General features: G+C 37.8%; 1 protein-coding gene across 1 annotated transcript in view; it reads right to left on the bottom strand.

Annotated features, from left to right (window-relative positions):
- Positions 1 to 1,776: 1,776 nt before the first annotated feature.
- DHX15 (DEAH-box helicase 15) overlaps positions 1,777 to 18,238 on the bottom strand; it is a 41,029-nt gene continuing 24,567 nt past the window's right edge. Inside the window, exons 8-14 of the mRNA XM_048942005.1 lie at positions 17,627 to 17,776; positions 17,366 to 17,474; positions 16,143 to 16,334; positions 13,048 to 13,170; positions 9,936 to 10,126; positions 3,394 to 3,563; positions 1,777 to 2,343 (exon numbers count right to left, since the gene is read on the bottom strand). Coding sequence (XP_048797962.1) covers positions 2,226 to 2,343; positions 3,394 to 3,563; positions 9,936 to 10,126; positions 13,048 to 13,170; positions 16,143 to 16,334; positions 17,366 to 17,474; positions 17,627 to 17,776 — 1,053 coding nt within the window. The 3' untranslated portion in view covers positions 1,777 to 2,225. The remainder of the gene's footprint in view (positions 2,344 to 3,393; positions 3,564 to 9,935; positions 10,127 to 13,047; positions 13,171 to 16,142; positions 16,335 to 17,365; positions 17,475 to 17,626; positions 17,777 to 18,238) is intronic.

Here is an 18,238-nt window from a genome sequence, read left to right as displayed (position 1 = left end):
TGGTGCACCCCAGAGCCTTCAGGTGGATTGCACAGGTGTCACTGACTTAATTGGAGGATGGCAGGGCTGCACAGCTGTCAGAGGACATTAATCTGGCCAGTAGTATTTGCATTCCTGATAGCAAGGATGCACAGGAATTAAAGATCCCAGGTTGACTGTCATCCTCACAAACAAGCCAAGTTTGTGGGTATGACAATTTAAAAAGGAAAAAGAACAGAAAGCCCAAGTTTCTCCAGTGTCAAGTTCCACTCACAGCCATACCCATCTGCTCCCCAGCTCAAGTACCAAATCTGCTGCAATCCATGCCAGCTGGTTCTGGGGTCCTCGAGGGATTTCATGCTGGGAACTGGCTCTGTTTGTGGACCTTGCCATACCCAGGACAAGTTTCACAGAAGGTGGTTCTACACCATTTAGCTGAAGGCTGCGCAGAAATACTAGAGAAATTCTTACCCGAGGGCAGCCATTTTTCAGCATTCCACATTTCCCTCCCCCTGAAGGACAAGGGTATTATGAACACCATGTGCTGAACTTGAGAATTACTCTAGAGCAGAACTTCATGAAGTAATATGTTCTGGGGGAACAGTTCTGAAATCCAAGCTTTAGTTGTTCAGACCATCTGTCATTAATTCAAGAACTCTTAACTGTAATTAGAGAACACAATTTTGGGTTCAGTATTTTATAAATGGTCAGTCCATCTCCTCAGTTATTTCATGGAGCAGGGAAGCCCATGAATGACACCAGACCAATTTCAGCATTCCTCTAGTGGGGGAAATCCTCTGCTCCCTCACTTTGTTACTCAGCTTGGGGAAGACTCACAAGTGCCACTGCATGATAAATTCAATCAACTTTACCCCCAGACATGCTTCTCTTTATGATACTGTTCTCACTGCTAAGGAGTTTTCACAGCTTCTCTACTTACTCTCCACCAAAATGCATTTTAAAAAAGTTAGAATTGAAAGACAATCCTGAAATCACTTGATTCCAAGATTCTTATAGCCAAGTGTTTAACCTGCAATCTACACAGGATACACCTGTGGCTTAAGATCAGTCTTCCAGTAGCATAACTGAGATTGGTTGCCAAATCTCCAGGCAAAAGACGCCTTAAAAGCAAGACAAAAAACTCATGCTGGAAGTGACAACTCCCACTTCAGGGTAACCTGTTCTGGCAAGAGCAGCTCCAGCCTCTCTTTGCTGGAAGAACTCAATCTCAAATGTATTATTCTGGGGAAGAAAAGAAAACCCTCAATCTAACCAAGTATTAAATTTTAATAAGTAAAATTCCCCATGAAATCACCTTCCTATCTTGAAAATGCTGTCAAGTCGTATTTCGCTAAATAGCAGTACAAAATGACAATACTGAAGTTAAATTTGACTACAGCGTGGCTTATGGAATTATTTTTGTTAATCTGAAATGGTATCTGAAGACCGCCTGGTAGGGTAAGTTCCAACTGCCACACACCTCCACCTTACAGGACATAAAACCAAAGTTCTGCCCTGGAAACATCTGGGAACGGTCCAAGAAAGCATTCTCCAGAGAAATTTGCAGATATGCAAAATAACCACTTTTAAAATAATCCTCTACATAACTTAAAGCAGTTTGCAAGAAATTAAGACTTCATGTAGTATATTGATGCCACCATCATTCTGCTGCTCAAGCATCTGTGCTTTTTAGTATTATACTACCGCCATGTCAATAATACACTTCAATGAGAGACTAAGTGGGTTCTCACATTTCCATCAAAATAACTGAAATACTGACATACTGTGGGCACAAAATTAGTATAAATAGACTTTATTGAAGTCAGTACCTTCGTACTGAAGCTGAAGGTTGTGTCTACATAAGCACAAGTTGTAACATTTCACAACTTCTAAAAGGAATGTCAACAATTACAACGATCATGCATACCATGGTCGATAATCACATTTTTAGAAGCATTTTCAACCATTTCTAAAGAAATGCTTATAACATTGTTATATATAGAACTACTTTCAATAAACTGCAAAACATTGATCAGCTTTTCCAGTATGAGCTACAGTGTCAACACAAAAGGGAGGCATAAATGTTTAATTTATGAAATCAGAATGGAATATTTACTGTAAAGAAAAATTAAAAAGCTTTCAAATAAAAGGCCATTATTGAACCAAAGTGAAGAGCACAACTTGAACTTTGAATCCATTCATCTTTTAAAGCTGTCCTCTGAATAACTTCAGTTCAAAGCATGAATTCAGTACTGCGAGTATTCCTTGGACTGAAGTTTGGCAATGATGCGATCCAACTGCCTCTTTGCTTCACACTGTGGAAAATTGCTCATGTCATAGTACTGAGGGGCAATTTTCACCAGCCTGTCAAGAAAGGAAAAATTGATTACTAATACTCCGGGCTTTAAGACGCATCCTATACAAATTCTACAACTGAATCAAACAAATACTTTCCTTTTATTTTTTCCCCCACCTTGCATTTCTGAGGTTAATGAAAGACTACACACTTAAATTTCAATCCTGTGCTTAAGTCCAAAACAATTATGCCCACCCTAAGTGGCAGCTTGCACAAAGGTAGCAGTTCACTCCTAGCTGGTTTAAGCTTAAAAATCCAGTCAAGAGAGATATTATATTTCTGTTTCAGCATTTTCAGTGCTTGTTTAGAAAGATTTCTGCTGAAGGATTTGAAACAGTGTTATGTATCGAATTACAAAAGAAAGCATCCTATATACCATGTGCTACTTGGCTTACAAATCTTTAAAGCCTTTCTATGCAACATACTACTTCAACAGCTGAAAAAACTCCCATACTCCCCCAGGCTCACAACTTCACAGATCAGGTATAGCCTTAAAGATGGGGAGAAGATTCTGATCTCCATTACTGACCGAGTACAGGCCTCTCAATTCCTTGATATGCATCCTACTGACTAGCAGTATTATGACAAGGCAGGTTCTACCAATATTAAATCTTTCCTCCCTATTTTAAGAAAGCACTGAATCCTGTTCAGATCCTTACAAAAAAACAGAGACACAAACTGCCATGAAAGGTTCTACATCTTGAGGCACCTACCAGCATCTCTTTGGCACGCAAAGAAGTGCTGGGACACACTCCCAAACATAGCATCCCTAAGCAGCTCCTCCAGAACTGACTTAACAAGCTCTGAAGTCAAAAGGTCCCTCCACTGCATGTAGAGCCTGAGCATCTAAGTTTTGCACACAACTCCCAAAAACCAGAAACTGGTATCCACAAAGAAAACCTTTAGTCATCTCATCTACAAGTTCACTAGTCCATACAATTGCCATTTCCCAAACTGTTTTGATAATATTGGATTCATGAAAAGTGAAAAGACCATCTATAATGGGGGGGGGGGGGGAAATAAGTCTATCTACTTCTCAGTAATTCACAACTGCTTACCATTCAGGTTTGATGTCTGTACATGTCCGGATGTAGTTCTTTGTTGTTAGGACAAACTCATTATAAAGCACCCACTCTGGTTTGTGATCGAGAACAGTGGAAGGATGCAACTGTACCACTTGGTTATCTTTTACTGTTAAGTAATGCCCTGTTCGTTCCAAGTGTGCCACCTAAGTAGAAAGAGAACAATTCATTAGCATGGGAGGGCTTAAGCGACTTCGAGTAGCGCTGCATCCAAAATACTTCATTGCAGCTTTCAACCTTGTCTAAATTTAGCACATTACTTGACCACTTGAAGCACTCAGATTTTTGTACACAATCAGGATGCCAGATGTTTCTACTAATTGCCTTCCATGTATACACTAATATACCATTCAAGCAACATATAAAAATAGTTACCACCAAGAAGAATTATTAGTACAGCAGCAACAAAAACAGCATTGAACGAAATATTTAACAGACAGGTTTGTGAACACCACCATCAGTTGTGATCTGGCACAGAAAACTCCTTCCAGCACACTGTCTGCAGCTGCTGCTTACTGATCCTACAGTAGCTGTGTTATCATTTCAAGCTTTTACTAATGCACTGTTTCAGTAGTGATTTTATTGATGCATCTACTATTGTATAAACTCCCTTATGGTGAGCCTGGAAAAAGAAGTGTCAGTCCAGTTAGAACGGGAAATTTAACATGTCCAAAACTAAGAACAGCCTTGGTACAGCACAAGCTTCAGAGCTGAAAAATGTAGGTTCAGCAACATACTTCTGCTGCGACCTTGGTAAAAATCAATTAACCTCCCTGCCCAAGCTTCTTGCTCTGCGCAAGGGTAGAATGTCTGCCTCACCAAGATGATCTGATACCTGAGCTCATTAAGATTTGGTAAAGCAATCACTTATCCTTAGAAGGATGTTCCCTGTAAGAACAGTTAATCTAGAAGTACAGGTAACTAAAATTAACCTTCCCACACTGGAAATTCAAGATGACCCTCACAGTTATTTTCATCATTTATATGTACCAAAATACCATAAAAAGATTAAGCAGAACAGAACAGCTAAAAAGATGTGCAAAGACATTTTTAATCTGATAATCATTAGCTACTTTCCTGTGATACAGACTGTATACTTCATTGTTTTTCAGTTGTTTTAATTCATACATTTCTTTTTTTTTTTTCCTTCTCAAGGGTAAATCACATTTATTAAAATCCCAGGATTTCTAATCCAACTGTTACCTCAAATTCCACATGAGCTTTGCAACAAGCTGTTTTCTTTTCAATGTGCCTCTCTGTTATATATTATGACATTCTTACCGAGGACATTCACTTCCATACTCATCAGTTGTTCTCACTCCAGACTTTGGACATTATACAGCTATTTTATTTTCAAGTCTGGAGAGCCAACGCAAGCGCTTTTAAAGGGAAACTAACAGCGCACTGCCCATAGCAACTCAGGCTTAATTTCATTCAGCTCAACCCAAAATTTGCAGAATTAAATAGCAGTACAGCTGCAAACCAGAGCAGACTACTAACTCATCTGTTTCAGACATGGCACAACAATAGTGCACGAGTGCTGAATTATGCAGTTTGTTTTGTTTTTCAAAATAAATTTCACTTTTTCCAGAAGTATGTGTACAAATATATCTGAGTGTTCTAGCTGCTGCTGCTCCTCCTACAGAAGGACACTGCAATCAGTTTTAGTTTTTTCTACAAAACTGTGTTCTGCTGAAATTAAAAATCAGCACAGCTTACCTTTACCACCTCAATCACCCCAGACGTATTAAAAACAGAAAAGTAGCAACATTTTTCCTCAAATGCATACGACCATTTCCTTTTCTGCATAATTTATAGTGAAGTGTTCTATTTGTGCAACTCTGAAGTAAAAAGATTGATATAACTAATTAAGAATATTCATAAAAATGCAAAAGAAAAGCATAGCTAGCTCTAAATTTCTAGAGTAGCAAAAAGACTGGAATAACTCCAATTAGGAAAAAAGTCATCTTAGAACCCTGATATCAGCATTAAGCCACCTTTCAGTGGTTACATACTATTACAATTTATTTCAATTCTGAGACAATAACAAGCCCACAGAATTTACCCTATTGAGATGTTTCTCCTAAGTATGCTTGTTAGCAGACAGAACAATGGCTAATTCCAGGTTCAGTAATGGCAGTGCTGTAATGAAAACGCACACGGTGAAGCGACGGCTCCACAACAAGCAGCGATGATCCAGCTGTCTGCCACTACATCTTCCTGCTCACTCCTGGACAGAGATGTTTCAGCATTGATGACAAAGGTAATTCTGCTGCTTCTTTGAAGGTGCAAGCATCCTGTAGGATTGCTGTGCTGAAAGAATTTAGAATGGGCTCTAGAAAGCACCAAGGCTGACATAAGTGAGCAAACGAGCACACACAGCAGACAGCTTATGCACCTCTGCACCCCTGGCATGCAGCCAGTTCTGTGCCTGTGAAATACAGCACAGTGGCTCCCCAGCACCAGGAAGAGGGACTTGCTCTCACCTATCATATATCTACAAGCAAGAGAAAGAGGGTATCTAGATACGTAGATACGATACAGATACATGATCCGAGCTCTACTTTATGTAAGCTCTTACCTTAGCTCTTACCCTTCAACAAGTCAGTGTAGCATGTTGATTTGGCAGAGAATTTTAACTATTTTCTGCTACTTTATTCAATTAATAAAATTTAAATCAACTGATAGAGAGGTGTCATGGAAAGGATGGCACAAGACAAGCCTGGATGCCTATGGTCAGGATGGATGGAAAAAACAAGACATCGGTAATTCTGCACTTTCTGCAAATATGGGAGAGCAGAGGAGAGAGGTGCAAAGGACTGGTCAGTGTCATGCTGGCATGTGTTCTTGACTTACTAACTACAGGAAATAAAATTTCACCTTTAGAAACAAAGAAAAGAAAAAAGCACAACTAAAGTTCCTATAGATTAGGAAAACAAAACCCAAGTACTGCTCTGCAAAATGTATATAGACATCTGCTTGGTTAAAGAAAAGTTCTGAAGGAAAAGATCAGCTTTCCCTGGAGCCCTCTCCCAGACTTCAAACAGCAGATTGGCTAGAAAGGCTTAACAACTCGCCACAAAAGGATTCTTGCTTCTGGATGCTAGGACATAGGTATGGGGGGCGGGGGGAATAGAACAAATGAGCTCTGGAATGAGACACTCTTCCAATTTCGTTTTCACAGAAGTCAGTTTTGGTGGTTGAGCAAAATCATCATCAACCTCAATCATTCTGTGATTCAGTGATGTTTTTTCAGAGTCAAAAACGTAAAAATCAGGTTTCCACCATAACCACAGAACCATGCCAAGCATGCCTATCGAACAGGTTCATTTTCCAGCAATAAACAGTGCTAAAGAAGGCACTAGGGACCAAATCTGAACCTAGAGTTTCTCAAAGAATTTGCCACGTATTAATACGGAACATTTCCAAATGAGGCTGGAAATAGGAGTCAGAAGTTAAACACTATTCACTACATAATGTATGCTACACAAACACAACCCTAAAAAGATCATAAGGATCCAAGGCAGCCCATGCATCTCTTCCTGTCCCAGGCTTCTCTGCAGACTGAGAAAGTCCCACCAGCTGATAACATACAGTGCTTTCTATCAGTCCAACAAATTCAAACAGAAGCCATGGAACACGCCACCATAAAAAAAACATTCCAGCTCCAGGTTCCCCAATATTGTTTCCAAAGTCATCACAGCTTTTTTTTAAAGAATTGAGTCACCGTTCCACTGCTGAAGTTTGAAGTGCGCTTATGTTATCCATCATATTACAGAACTCAGCCCAACCACGTATTCTGAGGTAAACGTATCAAACATTGTCCAAGTTGAATGCACAATAGCAAAGGCTACTAATTTTGGCAGCTTGGTCTCAACAGTTTGCGGAATTGATTGTTTCTCATATTTCTTCTTGAAAGAATGAATGATAGCATGTACTGAAGAGCAATAGCTGTTGCTTGGATTTCTGAAATTTCTGCTCTTACGTCATGCAACTGTGATTCCAAGGCCATTAAAAATTGTATTCTGCATCCCTTGGGAAAACTGAATACCATTAAATGTACTGGTGACCACCTTGATACTGCAGCTTTATCTTAATACCAATTACTGTAGGAGTAGGATTACATACGGACTTTAATATATACAAAGTAGTACCAAAACCTCAGTAGTAGCAAGTATGAGATTTTAATGAGCAGCCTCAACACCCAACTTCTTGTACAGCACAGGTTATTGACTTTTATCTTCTGTAATGACCCTGATATAACCTGCGTTTCATTAAGCTACGTTTCCCAAAAAGTTTCCGAGCTTAATTTGAAGACAAGCAGAACAGCGTTGAGAGCAAAAACTGGGGGATTTTTGGTCTCCATTTCAAATGTTTGAGTAACTTCAGGGTCTGGAATGTCCTTTGGAAAGCCAAACTTCTCTCACACGCACCTCTGAGCTGTGATGTATGTGAAGATATTTGTTCCAAAGCACTTAAATTTAGTTAACAAACTGGCATTTCCCGCTCTTAAAAAGACAACCATACCAGATGCAAGACTTCAAAAAAGCCAAGTCATGAAAAAAATCTAGGATTTCTGTCATGATTAACACCTCTGATTTCACATACTTTTAAGCAAAACACATTGTAAGTATCAAAGCTTCAGTTGTACTATTTTAAATTTCCAATGCATTTTATTTTTATGGGTAGCTTCTGAAAAGATTTTCCAAGTACTCCTGCTCTATTTAATGTATACTCTGCGTATTCAGAAGTGTCACATTGAAACAGTTACTAGAAAGAACCAAGAAAAAGGTTTTCCCTTGTAAAACCATGGTGAAAATGGAAACCCAGCACAAAAGCTTTACAATACACTTAACATGTTGGCAACTTCTGTCATTCCAGAAGCTTTTCTACACAGTTGTTTGTATTGAAATATGAAGGGTAGAAAGATGGTCAGTAACCAACGTGAACTCTGTAATTATCAGTGACTAAGACAACTGAAGGCAGGCAAGTTTACAGCTCTCCTGTTAGTTAAGTGGTTTTGTTCTAACAGTTAATAAAGTATTGTGAAGGCACATCATGTCAGACATCAGACACAGGCTTCGAGTACTACAGATACTCCTACAGTGCCAAACAAGAGGAATTTGATGACTGTATTTAGGGCAGCAGGCAATTAGGTGAAAAAATACTGCAGTCAAGAACTGTATCAGAACAGTAGCTGCTCCTGTTCTTCTCATTACAAACTATACTGTTAAACTCAGGAGCTTGAAGACTCAAGCTAACCAGCTTGTGCCCCCAGACCTTACTACTCTGCTTGCACAGCCTACCCTCTGTACATGAACACACTTTGCAACTGCTCACACTTCCAATTCAGTGCATGCCCTGTACTAGGCAGATAAAACTGATGTGTGCATTTCACTACTCAGCTCTTCTCAACAAGAGCCCCCAGAATGCCAGAGAATCTCAGCAAACAGAAGGCACAACACGCACACGGACTTAATTTTTAAGTCCTTCAGCTGCAGATAAATAACATTTTCTGTTTCAGGGATTATAAACATTTTTTCTACTGAACATTACTCATAGCAACATGGAATTCGTGAAAGAAAGCTCAGAGCTGAAGTCAGACATCACAGCGTCATGGAGATTAAAGAGTTAAACTGTTGAAATGGCTTTGACTTCACGCACCTTCATCAAATCTACCACAGCTATCTCTTGACTCGCCTCAATAATTTTGAGTGAGGGAGTAAAACACACTTTTCCTATGAAATCTTTCTAGAAATCTCCTCAGGTTGCTCAGTTTGTTTGAGGCAGCAAAATATAGTTTACAGCAAGATGAACTAGATGATATCCAGAGGGTCCTTCTAATCCCTGTGATTCTGCCCACTTACAATTAAATCTGGTAAAGGATGTCAAAGACAACAAGCTTTTGGGATTGCCTCAGTGAGCCACCTATGGAGAAAAGGACCCCAGAGAGGGAAGATCTGCTACCATTTTCTTCTTTATCATTCATCCTTGCTTGCCTCTACTAAGACACCACAGATAAAAACAATCAAACAGTGGGCTCATCAGGAAAGTGAAGCCTCTACCATGGTATCAGAGATTTAATTAATCTCTGAGTATTGGATTAAGCAGTCTGGCTATTAAGGAATTTAATTCCTACTCAATTGGATAATGATGATTCACCCTCAGAAGTTTTGTGGTAAGCTCAGACAGCTAGCACCAACGTTACCAAGGCATGTATCACACTACTGATCTCATAATGCTGTGTAAGTACTCACACTGCCAACTCCCGACTGGCCAGGCCACAAACTGTATTTTCCAAACATGCAGGACTGTCTACAACTTCTGCACCAAGTAAAGTCTGACTAAACATTTTACTCTGAATAACAACCAATCAATCTACCAAAGACTAGGTGGTAATACAGACAGCCATACACAACTTAACTAACATTCCTCAAGTTTTGATGAGTGATAGCAACCACGCTAACGCAAAAGCAATATGAATCTAAACTGCTTCCCCTACGAAAACACACACATACCTGCATGAAATACCCAGTAACTAATGCCTTTCTTATATTGATATAATAGTCTCGGCTGGTAAAGTCTGTGCTTCTACGAGGCAAATTAAATCTATCCATGATTCGTGACAGCTGCTGGCGTACGTTGTCTGCAGACATCAGGGACCTGTAGTTAATGAAGTTGTCATAGCACCACTGAACCGACTCATGATCTGCAATATTAAGAAAACGTGAATCAAAAATAAGTATTTTATCCAATCCCAATCAGTAAATAAAACAGCAAGTAATTGACTGATCAGTTAGATGAACAACAGCAAAAGATACCCATAACTTTTTTTTCGTTTGTTTTAAAGTGAGTGGTAACAGCCTTTAGCCTATTCCATAGATTTCTTTCATTAGATATCCTGTCTATATTGTTTTCCATTCAGGAAACAAAAGAAAATTAGTCTTTCCCCACTCTTCAACATAGTGAATGCACAACCACTGATGTTTTGCCGAAATACCACAGCAATGAATTTTGCACATTTCACCTGTATTGCAATTAGAAAGAGTCTTCAAAATCTGCAACATAAAATGCAATTCAACATAAAAAACGCTGCAGTCTTTATTATTTTAACTGTAACAATGCAATAAATAGACAAGACAGTGGTACATAATTACAGGTCATAAACCAAACCCTTACAATGAAGCCGCTGAGTAACTGTTGAAGAGGTACACAAACACACCAGTCCAATGCTAAGCGTAATGCACCTCACAGTAGTTTAAGTAAAAGCAAGCAACTTGTACAATACAGCATCAGTAACACAACTGTGAACTTTCCATGCTTAAAGCTACTCTTATTACTATTTCTGGTAGCTCTAGTAAGAGATATTACATAACAGTTTGATTGCTGTCTTAAAAGAACTACACATTTAACTCTGAGAAACCCAGCTCTCCATGCCACCTGTACTAGTCTTCAAGTAACGTTATTCTAGTATTTGCTATAGCTCAGTAGCCCAACAAAACCAATCCTAGCAACTTAAATTCTCTTGAACAGAGTCGTAGAAATGCAAAGCAAGTTATAAAGTTCACATAATTGGCATTATGTAAATGAGAGGTTTAAATAATTGAAGGAAAGCTTAAGTTGCTTCTGCACTTCATCTCACAGCCTAAGTTTAAAGTCAAACACGCTGAACCTCTTGATACACGACACAGCAAACGTGAAATTCGAAGTATCACAGCACAGTGCTTTCCATGGCATTTGAACTGTGTGCTTTAACATGACTCAGAACTGTTTCATATTGTTCAAGGTACAAACAGTTTTACTTGTGTTTTTTATTCTGATTCTGAATATGAGAAAACTCCATTCCACAGTAAAATGCCAACAGAAGACTATTCCCATGCAATTCTGTGCTAAAAAGACTGCAGAACCACAGATCTATCCAGCCATGCAGTAGATTTTGTTTTTTTAAAAAAAGGAAGAGGCTGAAGTGCATAAGGCTCTTCCAGAAATGAAATACTTTCTCACTTAATTATGTGCTTTAAAAGCTCCCCAATTTCAAAAAAAAATGCTACTGATAATTAAACTCAGTACATTTGAAAGTATGTTAGTATATATAAAATATATATCATTATATACATACATAGCATGTTTGTGATATAAAAATACATGATTCTGTGAAATATTTACAGAAGGACTTGGTAAAACAGTCAGGAAAAAAAGGGGCAGACAAGTGGATGAATGCCTTGAAAACTGACACCACTTGGTCTTCAAAGAGACTGTTAAGCAGCCTACAAATTTTGTCCAACTTTTAAAAACCATTGAAATGTGTGACAAAATGTACCCAACTCACTACAGAAGGTATTTCTACACCAGAATTATACAATGCAGTTGTGAACTTTACTAATGCAAAATGTTATGACTAAAAAGTAGCTATTTTTACTGTACAATTTAAGTCTTAAAAAAATTCCCAGCAGATTAAAAGCAAAATGTGTCAAATTTACTGTATTTGGATGCATTTTAACTACAAAAAAAGGCAAAAGACCCAATTTTCTACTTTACATCATGCAAAACTGAAGTTCAAACTGCACGTTCAAGTAGACAGTGCTGCTTCATGTTTTATATGCAGCCCATATTAAGTGGAGCAGACAAACACGTATTTCTTATATTCCAAAGGTCTTGACTTTTCAGCCCAAGTTCTCCACATTTTGGTTCCATGTATTTTTAGAAGCAGAACAACTCCAGCAGGTAGCCCTGAGAGATTTAGGCCCTGACCTCATCACATATTAAGTTACTGCCAAGGACATCAAACAGTCATTTTCCTTTGATGAATTATCTAAGGCTGGGTTCATTAAGGAAGAGAAGACTAACCTGAGCAGGAAAGCAACGGCTCAGGAACATACATACAAGATACCTTCAAGACAATTTGGATCCTGTTATCTAAACAATTAACAGAACCAATTGATAGGTATCTCCCAGCTGCAAGTTTTAATTAGAAGTTTAAGCTTTTGTTTTTTTTTAGAGACAGTTCTGAATACATACATTGGTGTGTTTAATTTTTAAGACACCCTTGATTACAAGATAAACAGTGTTTGAATTGTTTTGACACGGAATTCCTATATCAAAACTACAACAGAAACGACTACTAAGTTTTTACTTTTGTTGCTTTTTTCATCCGTTCACAACAAACACAGCTAGGTCATAAAACATTACTTTGTACTTCCAACCAGATTAAGTCATCTTTAGATTTACAACCAGGATAAATTACACATTTTCTGTGCTGCTCACCCCGAAAAGTTACTGAACAATTATGCTTTTCTATGATTAGCATCAGATAACAAGTTTCCAATATTTCTTAATTATGGGAAAGCTTGCTTCCTCCTGTTCAAGGTTACCAACATTGATTTAAAAGCCTGGCCTGATTCCAGACTTTCTTTTTTTAAACATGATCTCTTTACCAGGTTTTGATTCTTTCTCCTAAAGAAAGTAGCATTTAATTAGCTCTTTTACAAACTTAAAAGAAAATGTTAATAATTATAATAGAAAAGTATAAGAAGGCCCTACCTAGTCTCTCAACTGCCCACAGAACTGGGGAACAAAAGCTGCCCGCATAGAAAACATGAAGTGATTTTGCTACAACAGGCACACACTTACTTTGTTTGAAAGCATGGTAGACATTCAGCAGCGTCAGATGATCTCCATCAATGTGGGCAAACCTCATCTTGGCTTCATCTGCTGCTTTCTTTGCTTCCGTGGGACGAACAAAACACTGTGGGACTAAACAAGGTTGGTATGGGCCCAACACAAACGCCCATATCGATGAGTCACGCATTCACAGATAGAGGAACAAGGCCTAGCTAGGTCAGTTCACAGAGCATAGGGCAGGGCAGGATGGCCTCCAACTGCATCTTGGACTGTTTACTACCTTGATTTGGTACATCAACACCTAACCACATCTGTAAGACAAGAGGGTTTCAAATCTACAGAGTACCTGATTATTTTAATAGAATTAAACGTAGGCATCAAAATCTCTATTCTGAAGGCCATCAATGTTACCTATATATACTGGAATTCTCAATAGATCTTGGTTCAAGGCCCAGTGCTGATAGCTCTACCAGGAACTAGTATCATATAACAGAACACTGGAAATGCAAGTTTGCTTTCTCAGAAAGCCTCTGTCCTCTGCAGTGGATAAGAGCAGAAGGTAATTCTGGAACTATACTCACTATCACAGTCTACACAAGCGTTAGCTTTATTACAAGTCTGCTACTAAACAGAACATACCAGTACAGTCATCTTCTCAATATGGTATCGTTATCAGCACTGGTATACAGAAGCACATGTGAATGAAAATACCAAGACAAAGTTGTGATGGTAGCGGTAGTGGTGGAAGGTTAAACCGTCCTCTGACACTACTTGAAATAAAAACTGTGATGTGATCATCTCTGCCCACTGTTACACTCTCCAAAGTCCGATTTGGTCTTATTCTGAGCTGAATAAAAAAATAGTTTTAACATTCCCTTTCCAAGTGCAGACCACCGAAGACCATGAATTAAGCTTGCTACAGTAATATCTGCGGTCTGTCAACATTCTTACAGGTTTGCAATTTCAATACAAATTTGCAATACATTCAAAGCGGTTATAGATCTTACTTTACAGAGATGAACAGGAGAAAAAAGCAGTTTAAGGAGGCCATACTGAAGATGTAATTTTTAAGAGTTTAAATTTCAATGAAACTAATGCCGAAGAAGCATTAATTTTGCAGCTAACACTACAAATCATTCATTTTTTCCCCAAGACTACAGTAGCCTGCTCATAACTTAAATCTAATCTCATCTGTCCCCAACAGATGACAGCCTTTGTGTGTTCGTTTTTAAATCCCATAAAATCCCAAGAACCACTGCATTTCAGAAGTATATTGAATTGAATACTAGATGTAATTTCAGAAAAATGCAAACAATAACACTGAATCACACGGTAACAAACCAGAAAGTCTAATGCAGTAAATAAAACTGAAATGCAGGTGCAAAGTAAATACGCCATATTTTATGTCCTCTATTTGGAAGCAAAAATATAGACTATTTTAGTTTCAAACACACTAATAAAAGTAAAAATCAGAAACAGAGTAAGTTGGAATAATTCACTGTTTTGATTAGTAGCACTTGCTCTATGGAGAAGTTAGATATGTGAAATCCCATGGCAAGACAACAGAACTCTACAGTAACTTCTAAATTAACTACAAGTTTTTAATCTGCTGATTTATGCTATACTATTCTCTATTCTTTTCTGGTATGCAGCTTTCATTTTAGTCCAAACTATTAATACTTGGATTCCTATCCACATCCAGCCGATCTGTGTATGCACTTAAGGCATTATTATGTATACTGTCTACCAGATGCTGCATCACCTGTTTAAAAAAAAAAATCTATGTGGAAAACAGCCCACAAACATGAGGCTGTTAAGTCTTTACGTAGAGTTTTAGTTACTATCTCGACAGTAACCAGCTTCAAGACAAATGTTTTAAAAAAAAAAACCATAGAACAACACTACCTTACAAAAAGGGTTGTAAAAAATGTCAATAGAAAAAGGACTAAGCCAAATCAACTGACTACAACAGACAAATCCTAGACTTCTGATTTTCTTTTAGTAGCTATTTCTGGGGTGGGTAGGGAAGAGTTGGGGGCAAGAGAAAGACAGGCACCAACCTACCACCACCTCCGCAATTAAGCCTACCGTTAATTTAAAAAATTAAAGATTCTGCCCTGCCCATCTGCTCTGAGTCTGAACAATCATAACTCTCAACAAACATTTTAGCTTGCTTTAAAAAAAAACTTTCATATAAATATACTGTAAGACTTAACCAAAGCAGCAGATTTTAAACTCAGATTATTTTTTCTCATTGTCCAAGTTAAGCACATAACCAGTAGTTCAACTGCAAAGAGCCTGCTAAATAACAAACCCTAGAGACATTGCAATAATTGTGAATACAGAACATCCTGACTTTCCTAAGAACAAGATCTTGCTGCTTGTCCTAGAGAGACCAACTAGAAAATGAAGTCAGTTCTACGTAAAGTGGAGAATGAGACGCAATGCTTGCTCAACAACATTTTTCTCTCAAGATCTCTCTTGACAAGCAGCTGTAATGACAGGACTATTCACTTTATGCAAAGTACAGCTGTGCACACAAATTAACTATCAAAAATATACACCCTCCCCCAAACTTGCTTTCTTTCCTTTAAAAGTAATGAATGCTTTTTAGCTTCCCAATAAAATTAATGACTAAAAATCATATCACGTACAAGTTTAGCAGTTTAATATAATTTGTGCTCTAATTCTTTTGGAAATACTGGCATGTATCACCGTGCAGAAGAATGCACTTTGATATTTCTCCTTAACAGAGAATGGATTTCACTGCCTTAAAAGCAGAATGGTTGAGTCGACATTTTTAGTCCCGATTATGAAACTAAGAATAAATTTACATTCCACTAGACTGAAATGTTCTACTAAATCTAATAAACACAGTTTAACTAAAACTTAACCAAAAAGTTTGATCCTATTGATGCGTGTTGATTTCTTAACATTAATGATTATTTGCTGCAGGTCTACAAGCAAACCCATGATGGATTAAATTTCTGACAAATCAGCTTTTATTAAAAATAACTTCAGATTGCTTGTGTTTTTGATGTGGAAAGCTCAAACTTCCCCCAAACTGAAGATTTGCACTTTGGTATCCCTTTCCCTAATATTACCTGACAACATGGCAGTAATAGATAGGACCTCGTTAGAACAGTTGTAGTCACAACTTGCAATAACCATTTTAGCCAGTTGTGGGTCCAGTGGAAATTCAGCCATCATGGATCCCAACTCAGTCAAGTCTCCATCGTCATTTAAAGCAGCCAAATAATTCAAGAGCTCTAAGGCTCTCATCAGAGTTTCAGGAGCTGAAAGAAATATTTAGGTAGTTGTATTAATCAAAGTGCTATTAATAAGCAAGAACAAAAATGCACAGACGACTTTTTTTCGCTCTCCATTCAGCTGGCTTCCAAACACAAAATTGTTACCAAATCCAAATATACACACCCAGATATGAATGAACTAGTAGATAAAAATCACTTCTGTAAAACAGCTACTAACTGGTTCAAGAGTCTTTGAATATTTGAAGAGTACTAGTTCTCAAGAGTCAAACAGCAGAAGCATTGTTAAATATTCACGTAATAATATCAATACTGTCCCAGAGCACTGACATCCTCTTGTTCAACAGAAAACAAATTGGGTACAGTCCCAGAATTTAATGTGTTTTAGATATCCATGTTCTTTTACTGAATCTGAACCTTCAAGAACTTCCCTTAAATCTGCACTTCTTACAAGTATATATTAAGCCCCCAAGAATAAAACAAAAAAGAATTCGGATGCCTGCTAAGCTAGCATACACACCACATAGCACTGTGCTAACAATGCAGTTCAGTAAAACTGCTTAAATGCTTATAGACATTTTTATTTTAGGTGGAAAAACTCAACCAGCTTTGACGTATTTATAGAAAGCTGATCTGTGAGCTTAATTTACAACACAACCCTGCTATTTTCAAGGTATTTCTAACATTTAATACTTTTACTAGATTCACATTAATTTTTTAAACTAATCCAAAAAGCATGTATTCAGCTTTAAAAATGCTAGCCAATTTTATTTACATGCGATTAACTGATGTGCAATTAGAAAGTGTAATCAGGATGATGAGTAAAAAATTCACCAGCAACACATTTTTTAACGCACATAATTTTGTCATATCCTTGCAGGTAAGGGGCATTCAGTAGATTTCCTGTTTCCACTGGAAGCTCTTAGGCAAACTGTTATTAAGATACTTGTTTCAGTAAGAAAATAACATTTCATGTCGTTGTATAAAATATTCAACAAAATTAAAGATTGCAGAAGTTGTCTATGCCCATAGCAGACAAGAAAATATGAAACAAATACCTGGAGGATCCATAAAATCAAAGTGCACCAAATCATCTATACCAAGCTTCTTGAGCTGCAACACTACAGATCCTAAGTTAGACCTCAAAATCTCAGGGTACGTGTTATCCTAAGGAAAGGAAAAAAAAAAAAATTGACAGTACTGTGTAGTTTGGTGCTCAGAGGTACAGGCATTCAAATTTTGATTTTGCTTGGCAACACAACAATTGGCTACTCAGACCAAGTGCTGTTACAGATGCATTCCAGAAAGAGTAATCTTACCTGCATTTCAGTTTTGTAAGCCTTCTCTGTGTAAAGCCTGAAGCACTTGCCTGGTCTAGTACGACCAGCACGGCCAGCCCGCTGCTGAGCAGAAGCTTTACTAATTGCAGTCACCAAGAGAGACTCCACTCTGATACGAGGATTATATACCTATTTCAAAGTAGAATAGGAGCAGGAAAAGGAGATGAATGAACATCACTCATAGTAAGACTTATCTCAAAAATAAAGAGAGCTTTAAACTTATTTTCAAATGCAAGTTTGGACTAGAAATCACGAGCTGTATGAATCTGAAAGGGAAAAACAATTTTGGCTCCATAATCCTTTGAATCAGTTGACAAAAAGCTTCACAACTGCCTAGAAAACAGCAGTTACTTTTAATTCTTTTATTAATATCATCTCCTGCCAGGCTTCCCATCGTCCTTAAATGTGTGTGTATTTTTAGATAAGATTTTCATGGCAGAACTAATGTGTCTAATTTGTTCTAAACACACTCTTGATGCTCAAGTAATTCCACGCAAAAACAAGTTGTCTTGATACAATTATAAGGTTGAATAATTCTATTCTACAGGTCAGAGAAATGTAACATCAAGGCTTGAATGCAACTGTAAAATC

Source organism: Lagopus muta, chromosome 4 (genome assembly GCF_023343835.1).
Source record: "Lagopus muta isolate bLagMut1 chromosome 4, bLagMut1 primary, whole genome shotgun sequence".
Taxonomy (NCBI): domain Eukaryota; kingdom Metazoa; phylum Chordata; class Aves; order Galliformes; family Phasianidae; genus Lagopus; species Lagopus muta.
The sequence above is the reverse complement of the archived record's forward strand: the minus strand, read 5'-3'. Positions and strand labels throughout refer to the sequence as shown.